A 20,889-nucleotide genomic window follows, 5' to 3' on the forward strand; every position below is an offset into this window, starting at 1 on the left:
GGGATAATGAAGCACTTGTGGTCTGTGGGGAAAGTGCTTTTCGCTCTGGCATTTTCAAATAGTTATTCACTTTTTTTTTTATTTAAATTCCCATCTGGGTCAAGGAACAGTATTTTCAGAAGCTTTGCATGTGGGGAGCACAAATCATCCCATGCGCTGCGGTCATTAAGGTACAGTATGTACATAGCCTGCCATGAATAACTATAAATTGGTTACTAAGATATTACTGCTGAAATAGAGGCAGCTAAGGACATCGGAGGAATCTGATCCAAGTATTATGGTTTTCCCAGGAACCCTCAGTAAGCACCCACTGACTGAGTACAGGGAAGGGAGTTCTGTATATGTTGCATTCTATGTTCCTCTCCTCATCCCCTTCAATGACCTTTTTCAAAACCTTGTGTTCATTAAAGACTTGGGTTACTTGTGTTTTTATATAACAAAGCTTGGATTTGTTCATATCCCACATAAAGCTACAGGTCCCTGCTCTTTGTATTTTTATTTCATTGTTTCATACAAGTGATTGTCTTAAACATCTGGAAAGCTGTCTCCATATTGAGATATGGAAAATGACTTCTCTCTGCTCAGCACAGCTATCTACCAGAGAAAGCTCGCCAGCCTTCAGGGATCACTCAAAAAAAAAAAAATACAGGTATAGAATGTAATATATGAAATGCTTGGGACCTAGGTTTTTTGTTATAAGGGGTCTTTCCATAATTTGGATCACTATGACTCACGCCTGCTAAAAATCATTGGAACATTAAATAAACTCACCAAAATGGATGCATGCGGCTTGGCCACCCTCAATACAAGGTGTTTTATTACAAAGAAAAGGAAATCACTTTTAAAAAGGTTTATTTGCTTAAAATGGACTCAATAGAAGATGACCTTCCCATAATTCGGTGCTTTCTGGATAACGGGTTTCCAGATAAAGCATCCCATACCTGTAACTGGAATAATTCCCAGAAACCAATAAGCCAAAAGTGACATCATGCAACACTAGTTGTCAGAAGCTAGTTTGCCTAACGCTGCAATGTATTTAACTGAGCTCTGCGGCAGCGTCGAAACCGAAATTAAAACTACACTCCCCAGAATCCTTTGCTGGGGGTGGGGCAATGACAAGCTTCCCTGCGTGTATATGGTAGGACAGAGCTGGGCAGTGCTGTTAGGTGACAGTATGCAAGCAGGCAGGAGTATGGCAAGTAAGTGGGGTCATATCGGCGCTCTAATGTAATCGGGGAAAGAACAGAAGGGGAATGATAGAGTTCTAGTGTGTGCTGCACGGAAAGGCAACTGAATGACAGGGAATAGCTGCTTGGCTCTTTGGGACTCCTTTGCTCAAGTTTCTACAGTTGCAAAAGTTTGCGCTTGTGTTAGTCTGAATTATACGAATGTAACAAGGCATAATCAGACTCACTGTAGGCTGAAGCATTTATTATCAGCGCTGCCCTGATTATTATATTTGTTCTGCAGCGAAATCCCCTGGCAAACCCTTTATGGGCCCCACATTGCTAAGGAAAACCACTGACTTTCCAGTTACCCAAATGAATTGTGAGGTTTTTGTAATTTGAAAACAAATTGACCTTCAGTGCTCTATAATAGAGGGCTGGAATAGCAAGCCTCTGTGACCCCTGAATCGTGGAACTATAAAACAAATCAACATCTGTGGACAGCATGCTGGGAGTTGTAGTGCAATGTGAGAGCGGGTTCAGCCAGTGCCTTATGTCTGTGTGGCTTTAGATCTGTGCCTGGGGCCCTGCACTTTAATTGTTCCGCTCAGCTCTGATGTGCGCTAAATATATGGCCTTTCTGAATAATGGCAAAGTGCTGTGTCCAGATGCAGTCGCAACACAAGCGCTGAACCTGCGGCTGCTGCAGCCGTGCATATTTATACTGCGCCTGTGACCGTGGGCAGAGTATTCTTGAAAGGGTCTAGAAATGCCAGTGTATGTGGTCTTTAGCCTGTGTACACATGTGCTTTAATTCAGTTCAGTTAATACATACTGAATGCATATAAAGTGCATTTTGATTTGCACCTACAAGACCGTTTCAGTCTTAAACATATATATGTCTAGCTTGGGTGATTGGCAACCCTTAGAAGATTTTGTAGCCTGGTGTCGGATTCACAGAATGCATCCCACAATTTCAGATGTAGTTGCATAGATTAAAAAAGAATGGGACTGATAGAAAAATCGTATGTATGTACTACATGGAAGCTTTTCCATCCGATGTGGCGCCTGTGGGAAGGGAACACCACATGCTGCGTCTGCATCCAACACAATAAAAACGGATGGAGACCGAAAGACTTTTCCTTCTCCTTAAAAATACTTTGGCTGTTGGATGTAGGTGCTGGGACAAAACTCACCATCTGACTTTGATGCAACTTGCATTACAGCAGTGGGATTAGATTTTGTAGGGTCCTTCAAAATCTTACATTGAAGCATGATGAGATTTTGTGGGCCTAATAAAACCTCACCCACAAAATCTAATCAGAATCTCCCGCGTAGTTCAGGCCCTTGACCACTGCACTTTACTGCTAAAACCCAATGCAGCAAAAGAAAGGTTCATTTCATTTAAAGCATTTCCAGTCATAACTGCTGTAACCTGAACATGCACCAAGAACATACAAACAGAGTATGTTGTGCTTGAACATGCAACACGCAATAAAATGTGACATTTAAGTTTGATCGTAATATTTGTGGGTACAACCAAGACAGAGGGAAATGGAATCAGTTAGTTTAAGAGTATAGACTTGCTCAAAGTTACACTTCAGACACATATCTCACAATGTCTCTGGTCACCCAACAGTCAGTTTACCTTACTAGCCATATATACTAATATTTATGTTTAATGTTACTGTGAGGAAACCAGGTAACTTGCTTTGGCTACAATAAACTTTACCTATGGCACAAAGGGCAGCACTGTCCCCCCACAGCCTATTAAATATTTCCCTTGGGTACTAGACAGGAATTCAGTAGTTTAGGCATGGCTAGAGGAAGTCTACTAAAGATTAACCTTCATCTGTACTTTGGTTTGTATTTTGAACTATGACCAGAGGATTATACAGAAACTGTTTTGGATAGCGATGTGAGGTTTTGGGCTAAAGTTCTAAAATAACAGGCAACTGGATCTGTCTAAAAAATGACAGCACATGGGTGTATTGCTGGAGGCAGAGTTATTTGCAACTCATTAACTTACACGGAGCAAAATTGCCCCAGTGAAGTTACCCCTAGCAACCAGCTTGATTTGGCTAGAATAAACTCAACTTTACCACTGGTTTAGTGCAAGCTGTCCTCATACAACCTATTAAATACTAGGTACAGGCTTGCTGTCCCATGGAGCGGTTTAGTCGCCCGGGATAGATTGCTGCTATCATGGGTGATTAACTGCTCTGAAATGCCTTTCCCTCAGCAACAACTGGAGTCGCCAGTGGAAAGGCCTGCGCGTTGCTTTGGCTTTTGAAGTCTAACAAACTTCTAGTAGCAGCTACTCGTCACAACTACTAAAATAGACAATGCTGATCATTTACTGATAATTGTCTTTATATATGTCACACATGGACACACGGAGCTACTTGTGGTCAGCTACTTATCGTGGCTAAAACACACATAGAGACAGTTATCAGTATTGTCCATTTTGTAGCCACAACAAGTAGCTCAGTGTGTCATTGCCCTTATTATATTACTATCCAATACCCCATCATAAGGGTTGTTTTAACAATCAGGGTGCCATGCCGCATGCAAACGCAGTGTGACATAAGGACAGGTCTCCACAATGTGTTTTAGAGAGGGTATATATATATGGGGTGCCTCTAGATGTGCTTGCCTTTACAGATTCATTTACATACAATAAAGCATATTCAGTGCTGTCATGACGCTGTCATGATGTCAATTAGATGTAGCATTTTATATGGACATTTAGTGTGAGCAGTTGCAATTGGTGCAATTAGACCTTTGTGTGGCTGTCACTGGCTGAAACCCAAACCAAACAATCAGCAGTTGGCTTTGAGCAGCTCAGTGCTATTACAAAATGTCCCTTTGCTTTTCTGCAGTGGAAAAAGTCTGGTAGTAAATGACCTGAAGTGTCCAATAATAATTATATGTCACAGTGTTCTTCTGCCTTGCATGCTGACAGTTTTCCTTCTCTGACCTGTGTTGTGCCTCTGCAGAATTCCGACTCTCCTTGGTCCAGTTCCTTGTGTCTCCTGTGAAATCGGAAAACCTCAACAGAGCCTGCAAGCTAATTAAAGAGGCTGCACAAAAAGGGGCTCAGATTGTTGCACTGCCGGTCAGTATCAAGCCTTGGAGACCTACAGTCAATTCCAGACTGAGATTTTGAATAGGCCCTGGAATTTCACATACAAAAAGGCCTAAAAAGCCCCCCACCAGCCCAATAAATAGTGACTGTCTATGGCATCTTACAGCAGCCCCCCTGACATTTGCCAGTCCGGCCTACCCACAGTGTTTGACCACAACTTCATAAAGCACTGACAGTTCCTGAAAGGCTTTCTGGAAGACCCCCACGGCAGCTTTCCCTGCGAAATATGGCCACTGCTTTGACACATTATAAGGGCGAAGACACACAGAGCTAGTAGTAGCAGCAGCTACTTTTTCACTGCTGCTAAACTCCAGAAAATAACCAGCCATAGACAATACTGAGAATTGCCTCTGCTAAAACACACGTAGAGACAGTTCTCAGTAAATGATCAACATTGTCTATTTTAGTAGCCACAAGAAGTAGCTGCTACTAGTATCTCTATATGTCTTCACCCTAACAGGAGAGCTTATTATTTAGGCAAAGGAAGCAGCAAGAACCTGCACTTGCACATATGCTTCAGTTGTTGCCAACCTTGCTTGTAAAGGGATCTGGCTCCATATAAAGCATGTCAGTATGAATATGTCATCAAGTTAATGCATGCCAAGTGCATTCTGAATGCAGTTTATACTTATGCTCATTATGTGATTCGCTGGGTACATATCCCTTCCAAAATATGTGTTGCCTATGTGAGAGTAAGGCACACAGTCATGTCCCCGGCCTATTAGTAGTTCTCAAGGGTTTCCTAAAGTGCTACTCCCATATCTTTTTTTCTTTTACTATTTTCTCTGGAAGGAGTTCATACTATTAGTGTTCAGGTTATTACATACCATTGCCAGAAATCAGTTCTTCATTACTAAAGAGGATACATGCTTGGCTCTACAAAGTGAATTTTATGTTATATTTATGTATTGCAGGAGTGTTTTAATTCACCTTATGGCACAAAGTATTTCCCTGAATATGCTGAGAAGATCCCTGGGGAATCCACTGAGCGTCTGTCACAAGTAGCCAAGGAATGTGGAATCTATCTCATTGGAGGTTAGAGAGGGTGCTGAATTCGACTGGAAAGTTAGTGTTTTGGGTGGGACAGAGATGGTGTGTAATGTCCTGCCTTCCCAGGCTTTAAAATATGCAGCTGTTGTTGTAGTCTGCCAGGGATGTCTCATCTTCGACAATTATTATGGATATGCCTACTCCTATAAATAACAGCTCTGGATAAAAGCAGGAAAATGTTTTAGCTTTAACAATATTTTAGCTTTAAATTGCTGATTGATACACTAGATAGAAACACATTGGAACAAGAATCCTGTTTATAAATATTGCCCAGTTTAACTTAAAGTTATGTAGCTTTCCCAGGGCAAATCCCTGACTTTTGTATCTGGATGTCTGTCTGTCTTGGTCTGTCCTGGGATCCTTTCTGCAGTTAACTTTTAGAATGATGTAGAGAGTAATAATCTGAGATAATTTGCAATTGGTCTTCATTTGTTATTTTTAAATTCAGGAGCTCTCCAGTCTGGAGTTTCAGCAGTTATTTGGATGCTAGGCTCCAAGTTACCTTAGCAATCAAGGAGTGGTTTGGATGACAGACCGTTATATAATTAGGAGAGGGCCTGAATAGAAAAGAAAGTAACAATAATAAAAAAAATTATAGCCTCACAGAGCAATAGTTTTTGGCTGCTGGGGTAAAAACTGCAAAGAGTTGGAAGAAGGCAAATAATTCAAAAACGATAGCAAATAAATAGTTAAAACCAATTGAAAAGTTGCTTAGAATCGGTCTTTCTATTAGTAGTATTTTTTGAAATACTAAAAGTTATCGCAAAGGTGAACCACCCATTTAAATGAAGCGCTTTTGACTCTATTCCTTATATAGGTTCAATCCCTGAAGAAGATTCTGGGAAGTTATATAACACATGTGCTGTATTTGGACCTGATGGAACCTTACTAGTTAAACACAGGAAGGTAATGACACTTTGGTAATATTTTGAAACATTTACAGCCCTTTGATTAATAATAAACAATACTTTTAGGACCCCAAAGCAGCTCAGATTTCCTTTGGGTTGAATTTCATGGACATGTTACTGTCACCATCCATTTAGTATAGCACTTAAAGGACAACTAAAACCAAATGTGCCACTCAGTTAATGTGCTGACTAAAGAGAGTTAATGAATGCTTAATTTTAGATTAGTTCTGTGCAAGCTCCAGACTTCAGCTATAGCTCATAGCTCCAGTCCTTTAGTTTAAACTGGGGTAAAGTGGATGTGCCCTTTAGCACAAGTATTTGTAATGCCCTCTCAATAATCCTGACAAAAGTTTTTTTCTTTCCATTTTCTGTTTTCTTCCCCCACAGATCCATCTATTTGATATTGATGTTCCTGGGAAAATACGTTTCCAGGAATCTGAAACACTAAGCCCTGGAGACAGCTTCTCTGTCTTTGAAACACGTAGGTACACATCAAAACGGGCGCTCTAAATGATTGTGGGTGTGTATGTATGTATGAGTATAATGCAAAGCACATTGTAGAAGTAAATTGGGGTAAAAATGCATAGGAGGGATAGGGTTTATGCCATAATGTAGGGGATGATAGAGTTAGGGTCAGCTTGCATTTACAAACCTGATTGTCACAATTCTGTTTTCTCATTTTGCTCCAATGACTTTCCTTCTTAGGGGAAGTGAGGACAGGTTCTTCAGCTTGTTGATTAGAAAGGAGAAAATCTATATGGGGGAAGGGCTAGTCCATCATATTTGTAAATATAACAGCTCATTTGTACAGTTGTGTGATGTGCAGTATGGAAGCTAGTGAGCCCAAGCTAAAATGGTAGCTGCTATCTTAAACAGACAGAGCTTTTAGGGCTGTTTATTCAGGTATGGTAAAGCTTCATACAGATTTAATATAGCATTCTATCTTGCATTTTTGTGGCTAATCTGTTGGCAATAAAATGCCAAAATGCCTTTCCTTTTCCTTTAACTGCTGAGTTTATAGTGCACTAGAAAAATTCTCCAGAAGGTCTGAAGATTCTTCTGGATAGTTATCTCTAGTGGACATCATTAGCACTATATAATCATCAGCACTATAACTGTAGCACAAGCTATAAAGCTCTTAATTCTACCTACATCTCTGCTAGGTTTATCTGTAGGCAGTATAACTGTTTCACATTAGCTGCCCAACACTGCCCAATAGGATTACTAACAGATGCAGAAGTCCTATTTGTCCATTAGCTCTAATTAAAGTATGTTTGTACATTTTTCCTTGTAGAAACACAACTTTGTTTACTTTCTTTAGGAAAAAATGACATAATTTCTTTTGTTAAATTCAATAAAATGTATTTATAGCTAACTGTATTTGTTTTATGTGTTTGGTTGAAACAGCTTACTGTAAAGTTGGAGTGGGAATCTGTTATGACATTCGATTTGCTGAGCTTGCCCAACTATACTCCAAGAAAGGTGAGACAAATGACCATATAAGATATAAGAAGTCAATTCCGATCACTACTGCAGTGAGCAAAGTGCAACTTTGAGAGCAATTGGCGTGTTTTTTTTCCAACAATGCAGTGTTTTTCCCCAAAATTCCAGCATTGTTGTGCTCACCAGGGGGAGTTGCTCCCGGCGCAATTTTGTGCTGTTGCTTTTAAGTCCTGTTAGCGTTCCGTGTGAGAGTGACATGTGCAACTGCTTTTTTATATTCAGGTGCACTGTGCCTATTGAATCAGGGCGCCGAGTTTACCCTGGAGCTACTGCCTGGTCCGGAGTTGGCGGTAGCTCCCCTGGGTCAGATGGTACAGTAGAACTCATGTAGAATAGGAGTAGGAGGCAGAAGAAAGGGCTTTCAGCGGGTTTTAGACACAACTGACTGAGGGGGAAATTGCACAAACACAATTGTGCTTTCTGTTATAAATTACCCTGATAGTCTTGAATGAAAGGGAAACCACAAAGTAAGTGGCAACTCTAAACTACATCAACAATGCACTAATAGTTCAGACTACCTATTCCTGGATTGCTTCTTGCTCTATACATGGTTAGATGCTGTTACATAGTGCTGCAAACTATACAACTGAATTGTTTCAAAATCTTCATATCCAGTAATATGTTATTCAATTGCACTTTTACGTATGTGGAGTGTTCTTAATGCCAGGCTGTGGTTTCTTTAATACAGGCTGTCAGCTGCTGGTTTATCCTGGTGCGTTTAACATGACAACTGGGCCAGCTCACTGGGAACTTCTACAAAGAGCACGGTTGGTAGGACTGAACCCTTTTCCCGTTTCTGCTGCTGTGTTTTGTAAAGTAAACTGTAGAGTAGTGATGTGTGCACCCAGCCTAATGCACTTCTCACCGACCTGAGTTCCAGAAATCCCCTGCATTATTAACCTGCACCTAACCTGGCTTGGTAGTACCATAGATAGGAGAGAATGATATAATGATGTCACCAAATGGGGTTTGTGTAAGTGTGTCCAAAGGGGAGGGGCCTATCAGGCAGACTGACATTGTCTGTTGAAACCTGCCCAAACCACAGAAAAAAACTCACAGGTTCTTTTTCGGCCTGCCCTATAACTTGCTATATAGCTCACTGTAATATGTAAAAAAATCTCCTTTCTCTCTTCAGAGCTCTGGACAACCAAGTATATGTGGCAACTGCATCTCCTGCCAGGGATGAGAAGGCATCCTATGTGGCTTGGGGCCACAGCACAATAGTCAGCCCTTGGTGAGCAAAGTCTTTCATAGATCTGCATACTGTGCCTTGTGAATGTGCCTATTTCTACTTTTAGAAGTAGACATTGTAGTTCCAGGAGAATAATCATTTTTGTGCAAAAGGAATACAATGTTCATTAGACATTTTTTTTATTGCAGGGGCGAAGTCATTGCAAAAGCTGGTTCAGAGGAAACAGTCATTTCTGCTGACATTGGTATGGAGTCCTTTCATATCCTACTTCATCTAGATATCTTAGATTATGTTAACTTTCAGGAAATAGGAACACATAAAAAATTATTGCTCAAAGCCATAGTAGTAGAAAGGAAGCTTTCCCCGTAGTACAGGTTTGGTCCAGGTGCTCATGCCCCAGACCCTCAGCATAGGGGAGCCATATAGGAAGCAGATAAACAAGACAGGCAGGCACTCCGGAAATGCCACTCCGGAAGTGGCATAAAGCTCATATTTAAGGTAAAAACAAAGGTACTTTATTTAGTAATACACATACATGCTATGAAGCCTTACGCGTTTCGTACCTCTCAGGGTACTTAATCATAGGCTGGATGAATTTCAGGAAATAGGTAAAAAAAAAATCATTGTTCCAGGTTTAATACAATTAAATAGGTTGTGTCACCTTGTTCCTTGCTATTGAACAGCAAATTACATTTTTTTCATTAGGAAATTTCGAGATATGATTACTGTTTTACATTAGACTTATAAATTGACAGTGAATTGTGTCTATTTGTATACAAGCCTTTGATCAACACTACCCTTGGCTCATGACAAGGATACAAATATAGGACAGCTTTAGTGTATTGGTAACACAGCTATAGTTCCAAAAATATCTAAGAGGGGAAATTAATGTATACCCCAAATATCTTAATTTACCTTCAGGCTGGTCTTTCATGGGTATCTAGAGGAGCAATGAAATGCCTTGCAGTTTAAACAGATAACAAACTACTTCAGAGCAGTTGTCCCATTCTTGATGTGTGGAGGTTAGTTTGGAAATACTTCCAAACATAAAAACCCCTAAAATACTCTATACAGCTCCCAGAATAACATATCTTTTTCTCTGCACTCATTCCCATGCATATTCTGTACCACAAGCAGCTCAACTTCAGGTCTCTTGGCTACTTCCAAATCAAGTGTAAAGCTCCACCGCCTTTTCTTTGCTGAGCTTCTCTCTCTAACTGTGAAGATGGCTGGAGAGGTGTCTAGCGTGCATGCTTGCTAGCTCTGCTCCAATGGAAATCAATCAGACATGTGCAGTAGACACCTCTTCGATCATCTTCAGAGTCAAAGAGAGAAGGAGAGCTCAGCAAAGAAAAGGGGGTGGAACTTCATGGTAGACAGAGGGTGGAGCTTCACACCAAGAATCAGCCCCATGTGGCACTGGCCTTATATTTAACAGCCAAGGGCGATTTATCTCTTATATTAAAATATATTTTATTAATAGTGCAAACATTTCCACATAGTATTTACATACATGCAAAATTTAACAGATTATGTTTGATAATGGAGTCTTGAATCCCCATTGTTTATCACAAGCACATAAACACCCACACATGTCGTCATTTTCATCAAGAACCAGTGAAGCCAACAGTATATTATTCCCTTTAGTTGCAAATGAAAGGCATGAGACAATCAAGCTAAGATAACTGTTTGTGCCCTTGCTAAGGGCAATGGCCTGTGGGGAGATTATTCACCCAGAAAAACAAAGTGTCGTGTATGCCTTCCCACTAGCAATTCAATTTATTGCCAGTGGTAAGGCATTTTGGGGAGATTAGTTGCCTGCAGTAGCCAAGATTAAGGCTGGTAGCCCTTGGGGAGATTGGTTGCCCGCGGTTAAATGTCAGCTACTTTGCGTGACTTCAGAAAACGAAGCAACGCATCTGCCTTCCCACGGGGTGATTCACATTATTAACCTGAAAAGGCATTTTGGAGAGATTAGTCGCCCATAGTAGTATTAACCCTGAGTGACTAGTCTTCCCGCGGGCCATTGCCTGTAACTGCGAGGGACTAATCTCCCAGTGAGCCATGAGCCTAACTCAGGTTAATGACAGCATTTCCATTGCCATATTGGTTCTATTAGTGAAAATATATGACCCCTGCCTGTGTGCTAGAAGTTGCCTGCCCCTGGTATAGATCCAGTAAGGCTGTTGTGTGTGTATAATGTTTGTTGGACACAATAACACTAGAATGCTTTCTGCTTTCCATTGGCTCTAACAGATTTGGAGTATCTTGCTGAGATCCGGGAGCAAATACCTATTCGTAGGCAGCGCCGCCACGATCTTTACAGTGTAGAAGAAAAGAAGAACTAAAGACTTTTTTCTTTTTTTTTTTTTTTAAAGAAAAAAATAATTATTCTTCTAAATGTCATGATTTTATAACCTGACCAATACTCACAAACCCCATTGAAAGTTATGGTTATATATGCCAAGCCCACTTCTTGCAACCCATACCAGTGCTCATGAAACTTGGCAAGTTATGGTGGTATGTGTCTGTCTTATTTCCTGCAGCCCAGAGTAGTGTTCATGAACCTCATCAGAAGTTAATGTATGGGAAGCTATAAATATATGTACCAAGCCCACTTCCTGAAACCCATACCAGTGCTCATGGGAATTTCAGGTTCAAGCCCACTTCCTGCAGTCCAGGCTAGTGCTCATGAACCTCATGGGAAGTTCTGGTTCAAACCCACTTCCTGCAGTCCAGGCTAGTGCTCATGAACCTCATGGGAAGTTCTGGTTCAAACCCACTTCCTGCAGTCCAGGCTAGTGCTTATGAACCTCATGGGAAGTTCTGGGATTTATTTATGGCAAGTTAAGCGCCTAGCCCACCTACAACCCGTAACAGTGCTCACAGACCACATAGGAAGTTGTGGTTGTAGGTATGGGAAGGGCTCAAACACTTATAAGTTACAGTTTATATATTGTACAGAAACTGGAATGTTTAAACTAAAAATGACATTGAAGCAGAGACTAAATAATTCTGAGAGTTGTAGTTTAGCAATACTGGGTAGGGTAACTCAGGTTGTTGTCCATACTGTATAGAACAGGTGTGGGCAAGTACATCTTTCAAAATCCAACCCATTATAGTCCAGTAATGTAAGTACAGTTCCTAGAATCTATCCGGGTGATTGGAATTGTAGTCAGCAGCATCTTGGTCTGCCAGTCACTCGTCGGCCATTTACAGATTAAAGTGTTTGTCAAAAAAATGTTTGTGGTGTAGAAAAAATGGATTTGTTGTATAATAAAACAAGTTTTAATGTAAATTATTTTGTTTAGATCAGTACTTTCAAGCCCATATTGTGGTCCAATGTCACGAGTGGTCATTAGTTTCAGAATTTGACCAAATCCCGCAATTTGGATCTTGAGTACCTGGTCAATCTAATCCAAACCCATAATGGCACTGCACTTTTTGGCCAATGCATTTTTGAAATTTTGTTTACATTTACAAATTAGGGTTTTTATGTGGTTCAGTATTGGAGGCTATTTCTGAATTCCACAAATGATGGATTTGGTACAACTCTATAGAATGGACAGTCACTCTGCTCTACCCTAGTTCTTGGTGCATCTTGGATGGTTTCATTTAACTCCAAATGTTTCTCTAATAAGGGTGGAAGATCCCTCATCCACTCCTGTGACCCACCAAGTGGAGCCTGACCATCATTTTGGAAGCCAATGCTGCACCCCAGAGTTTATTTATTTTAGATCAGTGCTGTCCAACTTCTGTTGTACCGAGGGCCGGAATTTTTCCGACCTACTTGGTGGAGGGCCGATAATGGAAGCCAGTTTTGACCACTCCCCTTTTTGAAACTGCACCCACTTGAAACCACACCCATGTTATCACATGACCATACCCATATTAATGGTTGTAGTACAGCAAAAACCTGCCATACTCTGCCTACCCTACCCTGCCTGAGTGCCATACTCTGCCTACCCTACCCTGCCTTTGTGTGTGCCATACTCTGCCTTCCCTACCCTGCCTGTGTATGCCATACTCTGCCTGCCCTACCCTGCCTGCGTGCCATACTTTCACTGGGTGTGCCATTCTTGGCTGGTTTGTGCCATACTTGGCCTGTGTGTGCCATACTCTGCCTGCCCTACCCTGCCTGTGTGTGCCATACTCTGCCTTCCCTACCCTGCCTGCGTGTGCCATACTTTCACTGTGTGTGCCATTCTTGGCTGGTTTGTGCCAAACTTGGCCTGTGTGTGCCATACTCTGCCTGCCCTACTCTGCCTGTGTGTGCGCCATACTCAGCCTTCCCTACCCTGCCTGTGTGTGCCATACTGTATGGCACACACAGGCAGCCTACAGTGACACAATGCTGGCACTGCTCCTACAGTCTGCACAATAACTATATATTAAAAAACTTTTTAATTGAAGTACCACCTCAGTGTATGTTCTTTTTGTAGTGTGCAGGGATTATTTGTGGGTTTCTACTGCTCCTGAGGTGTGAACAGTTGAACAATGTGGGTGATTACAGCCTGAGCCTGAGGTGTAAACACTGCAGGGGGTGAACAATGCAGAGATTAAAAGGTGTGAACAACACAGGGGATTACATGTTTAAACAATACAGGGGGATTACAGCCTGAATCTGAGGTGAGAACCATGCAGGGGGGGCAGTTAATCACAGTACTGATACCATTTAAAGCTTACACAAGAGTAAGCCATCAAAGCAGCCAGACAGGTGGGGGGCCACACAGAGGGGGGTTGCGGGCCGCATGCGGCCCGCGGGCCGCCAGTTGGACAGCACTGTTTTAGATCATTTGGAATAAAGCTCTTACTTGTGGTCCATCATTTGGTCAACATCAAGGTGATCTTTGTGTATCAGTGGGCCCAACAGCTGGGCTTATTCAGTAATATCTACAACAACCAACAGGCATTGACCTTCAAATTTGATCCTAAATGGCATTCAGATTGCTTCCCCATGCTGTGAACTGAACAATATAATTTCTCCAAGGTGCCCCTAAGCAGAAACTTAATTTTTTTCCAGTTTTTTTGGTCTATAGTATCTGTGCATATGGTACACCCATGATACAGGCCCCCTTGAGCTTCTTGTTTCATAACCATTCTAACATTTACAGCTATCCTGTGGCTCTTGGCTTGCAGATCTCTACACTGTAACCGGCCAGCTGACCGGTCATGTTATTAGAAGAGAGAAAACACATATAACATGATCTCATTCAAACTGTTCCATGGTCGTTAAAATAATTTAGACCCTTGCAAAAAGATAGCTGCTGAAACTCCAAACTACTAAAATAACTAAAAAACTACAAATAAGAAAAAGAAGACCAATTGCAAATTGTCTCAGAATATTACTCTCTATAATACATCATATTAAGGGGTCGATTCACTAATGTATGAATCCGAATCACGAAATCCGATCATTTTTGATGATCGCAAATGTGACAAAAATTCTTTTCGTTTGAATACGAAAATCCATGGGCCCACTCTCCAAACTATTTTTCATCCACTTCTTACTCAGTCTCTATATATTCCTAGTTTTTATATCTTTACATTCTATAATCTATTCTTCTATGTATTTAGTCTCTTTGTTCCCATAGAATTATAAGGAATGACCATGATTTAGGCCAAATGGCTAGAAGCAGGAGGGCCCACTGCGAGTTTCCCTGGAATCCCTGTGGGCCAGTCCAACACTGTTTGGGGGTGCCCTTATCTGGATAGTGCTTGCAAGGAATCAGCTGTGCCTGGGCCCCTGTGCCAATGCAGAGATCAGATAATGCCAATGATAAAAATTTGGGGGCAGTTTGAAGGTAGCTACTTGGAAATCTAAGTACTGGTGGGATACTGCTACTAAACATCAGTGTTCCTTTCTGTACTGTATCACAGTTGGCAGGGTGGGGGTCCTCACTTGCCTTAATAAATATTGCTGCGTGGGTATTGTACATAAACAAATATGGGGGGTCCAGGTAATGCAGAAAATGGGTGTGCTTGCCATGCACATATTAGTATTGTGGTCCCTGTTGCGACATGTAAAAATATTGAAAAACCTGCAATGCTTTTATAAATATTGAGGTTCAGTAATGAACATATGGAAAAAACAACTGCTAAATATTCTTATACTGTATAAGTTCTCCAATCGAAACCCTCTATTGGTAGCCTCTCCAAACAAAACTACTCCTCTTATAAGGATTTTTATTGGGGGTCCCTGCTGTGTCTGTATCAATAAAGGTAGGCTGTGCCTATATAAATAGATATTGTGCTTCTATAGCCATATGAGTGCCTGCCATGTCTATATATGTACAACTCACAGTCAATGCACTCACATAGGCAGGAGGGAAGCCAATCAAAAATGACATGTGATTAAATACTTAGACTTATGAAAACTCTGATTGGCTGCTTTGGGCTTACTACACCAGTGCAATGTATGAGTATTGATTGGCTGTTTCGGGTGGGGCCAAGTGTTTGCAGGTAGCAGCAGTGCAGGTATAAAAGCTCAGGTGGCTGCCTCTTGTCTGCTCTCTGAGTGCAGGTTGGTTATTGAAGAGCAGAGGCTAGAGCAGGGTAAGTACATTTGCTATAATGCTGCTGGGGTTTCTTGTGTAACTTATGTGCTGGGCTGGAGTCTTAATTGGCCTTGCCTCATATTGCCCCTCCTATGGGTACTGCAGAGAAAACTACTGTGCTAAGGAGCTATGAATGAGCCAATCTATACTATGATTATTGCACAGTGGTCTTTTAAATGACATAGAGGCCAAGCTCTCCCTCCCCTGTGCCAATATAAGGACTATGGCTTACACAAGCCCCCCCCCCTCATCTAGCAGAATCTGCACAGTCTGATAACCTGTAATGAAAGTTGGAGTGAGTTGGGTGGAAAATGTATAAATCATAAACCTGTTTCTGATACATGGTGCAGGCTACACTTGTTTGTGTGTTGCAATGTGCTTTTCTTCCCTTGCCTTTTACATGTCTGGCTTTAAAGGAGCACACACTCAAAGGATTAAAGGGATTATTTGCCATAATTAAAATTTATATATATATATATATATATTTTTTTTTTTTTTTAAATTTGTGGTTTTTTAATTATTTGCCTTGTCCAGCAGCTCTCCAGTTTACAATTTCAGAAGCTATCTGGTTGCTGAGGGCCTAAATAGGATGTCTCTGATCCCCACTTGATGGCTGGGAAGAATTGGGGGGGGGGGGGGGGGAAGACCTATAATTTGAAAGCTATAAAATGGAAATTGGCCATTATATAACATGCTAAGTTATATTAAATGTGAACTACCCATTTAAGCACTTACGGTGTTTAGGTGACTGGATCACAGGGGCCCTGAGGCCCCTGACTCTGGCTGATTGCTGTAAGGCTGCATTTAATGGGGTTTAGCTTTTACTTTTGGGATGATGTAAGTGTGGGAAGCCTGCAACAGGTCTGTCTGTCTCTGCCTTATAATTAATGTACCACCTACTGTAAAACATAAGGGTATTATAAGTCACCTAGGAGATCTATGACCATATAAAGGTCTCTGCACGTGTTTTGTACAGGTCCTGGAACTCCAAGGTAATTGCTAATAACTTCAAATCTTTCAACATAGGGTACTTCATTTTATTATAATCCTGTTCCAGTGAGGGGTGTGTGTGTCCATAAATAGGGGATTAGGCTTTAAAGGAGAATTTAGAGAATGGGGCTTCAAATTAAGGAGACTTCTTACCAGGAAAACCAAGGTTCCAAACATAACCTATAATAGATTCAACACCTGTGTAAACAGAACGGTGTAATCTTAGGCTGATGCCACACGTGGCGTTTTTACGCTGCGTTTTTTCTCAGCCTAAAAACGCCGCACAAGCCACACATGGCGTTTTTCAGCCTAGTACTGGTGACGTAAGCAAATCCCGTTGCCATGGTGCTAATAGTGTGAAATAGCAAAAAACGCCGCGTATTTCCGCTAGGTCTGGCAGCTGCCTTTGCGTATCCATAGGAATAGCTTGCTTTGCAAGTACTGGCGTATTTCAGCCAACGCTTGAAAAATCCGTGCTTAGGCGTTTTCTAGCGTATTTCTGCTTTGTGTGGTTTGCTGCGCGTCTTTTCAAGCTATTTCTATGGATGATGATATCAGGCGTTTTTCAGCCGCCGAGAGAATTAGAAAATACGCAGCGTAAAAACGCCACGTGTGGCATCAGCCTTAGCTACCATAATTAAAGGTGAACTATACCCTGAACAATGTAGGTCTCTCTCAAATTATACAAAATAAAATGGCTCCTATATAAAATGCTGCTTATCTAAACAATTTTAGTAATTATACTTTATTTATTTTTTAGCCATGTGCCATGGGATAATCCTAATTTGAAAATTGCCATTTAAAAATTTAGGCCCCCCCCACCTAGGATCATAGGATTCACAGTGCACACAAACAAACCAAGGGCACACATACATGTTAGGCCCCATCAGCCAATTAATGGGCAGAGCTCTGCCTTTTGCTTCCCACACTACTTCCTGCGGCTGAAGGTCAAAGTGCACAACCAGTTTGTAGCACACCCCATTAGCCCTACCTAGAGGAACCACAGAAAATGTGCAAGATGGCTCTATGGTGAGGTTGATGGGCATAGTACCTGGCAGGGCAGTCAATCCTGAAGAAGGCCCATGTATATTGTGTTTAATATCGTGTTTGTATGTTTTTATATTTTTTTAAATGTATTCCTTCCTATTACTCCCTCACAGATACTGAACAGAATGTCTGGCCGTGGCAAGAAGGTGCAGAAGGCTGCTAGTGGCAAGTCCTCCAGATCAGCCAAGGCAGGTTTACAGTTCCCGGTCGGCCGTATCCACAGGCTACTGAGGAAGGGAAACTACGCTGAGAGAATTGGTTCTGGATCTGCCATCTACCTGGCCGCCACTCTGGAGTACCTGTGCGCTGAGGTGTTGGAATTGGCAGGAAATGCTGCCAGGGACAACAAGAAATCCAGGATCTTGCCAAGGCACATCCAGCTGGCAGTGAGGAATGATGATGAACTGGCCAAGCTGTTTGATGGCGTCACCATCGCTGATGGAGGAGTCCTGCCCAACATCCAATCTGCCCTGCTGCCAAAGAAAACTTCCAAAGGCTCTGCCTCTCAGGAACCTAAAGTTGCTGAATCTCAGGAGTTTTAAAGGATTTAACACATTTTATGTTCACTTAAACATTTTAATATTTGTAACTTATTCATCTAACTTGAGTTAATGATGTAAATACTTATGTGGTGTGTGTATATTATACATAGTTTTCAAATAAAGAGATTTTGGCTTTACTTCCAACTCTGTGCCAGTGCAGTCCTGGCAGTCAAAGCACCCATGCTGGTACAGGCTGAATTGCTTCTGGCAAATTCTGGTATAGAACTGGCCAAGTACCATCACTAGCACCATTTTATAAGGATATCTTACTGGCTGAATGTTCCTGTATGGTGATGGGGCAGTGGTATTAAAGGTGGCTATGCATTGAAAGATCTGCTCCTTTGGGGAAGCTGTCAAATGAGCAGATCTCTCTTGGATATGCCCACCTTGAGGCATAATTGCTGTTATATAGGCTGTTTGGTCAAGGAATGCATCAACCTGGAGATCCGGCCCCTCCATCCAATGGGGAAAATCAAACCTGCCAGAAATTGGTCAGTAGGCCCATTCGGATAAGTTGCCAATTTGGTCCATCAGTGGCTTTATCAGCCCATGTATGGCCACCTTAACTGGACCCAACAGCTAAACTAAGCTGGCAATGTACAATTGGTTGGATTCTTGACAATTCTGTGCATCCTGCTATTATAGCAACAGTTTGGGGAAACCCTCAGTGCAATATCCCATGCACAGTGGCAGGTTCATACAGAATGTGTTTGTTGGGAATGTAGGACTGATCTGTACAGTCTGTTCTTATTGACATCTCTTGCCTTTTGATTAACCCTCTCTTTCCCACCTTTTGTGAATCTCGAGCTGCCTATACCCTGCTTTGCTTTTCATTGCCCTTTCTCCCTTGTTCTCCAGAGACCTTTCCTCCTTCTTGCAGTTATATGGCAGTATCTAGTAGAATTAAGTCTAAAACAACTGGACTGTTCTGAGTTTTTCTTGAAAACGTTTCACCACTCATCCGAGTGGCTTCTTCAGTTCAAATGACTGGTAGGGAATTCCCCGGTATTTAAACTCTTGATGGTAGTAGAGTCACAGACATCCAATCACAATGGTTCCATTGAACTTGTTCAGTTAGGTGTTAGCTGAAACTGACAGGTGTAAGAAGGTATGATCCAATCACAATGGTACCAAGATTCTCATTGATGAAGGTGTTAATCCTTCAAAGTACATGACTGGAAGTGTGAACTGTTGTGAAACTGCCGGGGTAAGGATGTCAACGCGCCATTGTATGTTGGTGACAAGCGGTGTCTCAGGCCCCCTCCTCTGTTCAGGGATGGTTTTTCCAGGTTGGCATAAATGGCCTCTTTCACACCTCTTTCAAACCATCTGTCCTCTCGGTCCAAAATATGCACGTTACTGTCCTCAAAAGAGTGACCTTTTTCTTTGAGGTGTAGATAGACCGCTGAGTCTTGTCCTGAGGAGTTTGCCCGCCTATGTTGGGCCATTCTCTTACAGAGAGGTTGTTTTGTCTCCCCAATGTATAAGTCTGAGCACTCTTCACTACACTGGACAGCATAGACCACATTACTTTTCATGTGCTTGGGTGTTGGGTCTTTCGGGTGCACCAGCTTCTGTCTCAGGGTGTTGCTGGGTTTGAAAAACACAGGAATGCGATGTTTGTTGAAAATTCTCCTAAGTTTTTCTGATGTTCCAGCAACATATGGAATGACTATGTTGTTTCGCCTGCTGTGTTCCTCCCTTCTGTTTGTAGGTCTGGTCTTTCTGTTGGTCTTTGATTTGGTTTTGATGAAGGCCCAGTCTGGGTACCCACAAGTTTTCAGAGCTCCTTTTAGATGTTTATATTCTTTCTCCTTGGCCTCTGCATTGGATGCCACAGTTTCAGCCCGATGATGTAGAGTCCTAATTACACCCAGTTTATGTTCCAAAGGGTGGTGGGAATCAAACAGCAAGTACTGGTCTGTGTGGGTGGGTTTCCTGTATACTTCAATATCCAGGTCCCTCCCCTCTTTGATAACTATAGCACAGTCCAAAAAAGCCAGTTTGCTGTCTTTCACATCTTCCCTTGTGAACGTGATGTTTTTGTCCACCGAGTTTGTGTTTGGTGAAGGCTGGAACCTCGCGTTCTTTAATTTTGACCCAGGTGTCATCCACATATCTGAACCAATGACTTGGTGTTGTTCCCTTGAAGGTGTCCAGGGCTTTCTTTTCCACTTCTTCCATGTAAAGGTTCGCTACAATTGGAGACACAGGCGAACCCATGGCACAGCCATGTTTTTGTCTATAGAAAACGTCCTTGTGCTTGAAGTAAGTGGTATTGAGACATAGGTCCAGTAAGGAACAAACTTGTTCTGGGGTCAGCTTTGTTCTGCTGCTGAGGGTGGTGTCTTGTTTCAGCCGTTTCCTCACTGTATCAATTGCCTCGGCAGTGGGTATGCATGTGAACAGAGATGTTACGTCATAGGACACCATTGTATCATCGATCTCCAGCTTTAACTCCTTCACTTTTTTGACAAAGTCCATGGAGTTCTGAATGTGGTGTACTGTGTTTCCAACTAAGGGGGCTAAGATGTTGGCCACGTATTTAGCAATGTTATAAGTCACACAGTTAATGCTGCTGACAATTGGCCTCAAAGGGGCTCCTTCTTTGTGTATTTTTGGGAGTCCATATAGGCATGGAGTGGCTTCGCCTGGGTAAAGGCGACGGTACAAAGCTGGACTGATGACCTTTTCCTTCTCAAGGTGCTGCAAGCAGTCTATAACCTTCTTCTTGTAGTTGCTTGTTGGATCTCTCTTGAGTTGCTCATATGTGTCTGAATCGTTGA

The 20,889-nt window shown here is 41.9% G+C and overlaps 2 protein-coding genes across 3 annotated transcripts; both read left to right on the forward strand.

Moving 5' to 3' along the window:
* The first annotated feature begins 1,160 nt into the window (after positions 1-1,160).
* On the forward strand, positions 1,161-12,265 carry nit2 (nitrilase family member 2). The gene is given in 10 exon segments (NM_001016633.2): positions 1,161-1,199; positions 4,166-4,284; positions 5,229-5,349; positions 6,182-6,270; positions 6,660-6,753; positions 7,680-7,754; positions 8,464-8,542; positions 8,911-9,009; positions 9,156-9,211; positions 11,224-12,265. Coding segments are annotated over 10 exon segments (849 nt in total). The 5' UTR covers positions 1,161-1,174; the 3' UTR covers positions 11,316-12,265.
* A 3,149-nt stretch (positions 12,266-15,414) lies between these two features.
* Positions 15,415-18,247, forward strand: h2ac1 (H2A clustered histone 1). 2 transcript variants are annotated; one of them, XM_012957069.2, is made up of 2 exons: positions 15,415-15,522; positions 17,675-18,247. In XM_012957069.2, the coding sequence occupies exon 2, from the start codon at positions 17,687-17,689 to the stop codon at positions 18,101-18,103; it is 417 nt and encodes a 138-aa protein (XP_012812523.1). In that variant the 5' UTR covers positions 15,415-15,522; positions 17,675-17,686; the 3' UTR covers positions 18,104-18,247. The 2 variants fall into 2 exon arrangements, with proteins under 2 accessions (XP_012812523.1, NP_001025500.1); NM_001030329.2 differs by lacking the exon at positions 15,415-15,522 and having other exon boundaries at positions 17,682-18,247.
* Positions 18,248-20,889: the final 2,642 nt, after the last annotated feature.

Source organism: Xenopus tropicalis, chromosome 2 (genome assembly GCF_000004195.4).
Source record: "Xenopus tropicalis strain Nigerian chromosome 2, UCB_Xtro_10.0, whole genome shotgun sequence".
NCBI lineage: Eukaryota > Metazoa > Chordata > Amphibia > Anura > Pipidae > Xenopus > Xenopus tropicalis.

Bases quoted from the DNA above. Each gene is read 5' to 3' on its own strand.
- h2ac1 (XM_012957069.2), top strand. From the start codon at position 17,687: ATGTCTGGCCGTGGCAAGAAGGTGCAGAAGGCTGCTAGTGGCAAGTCC.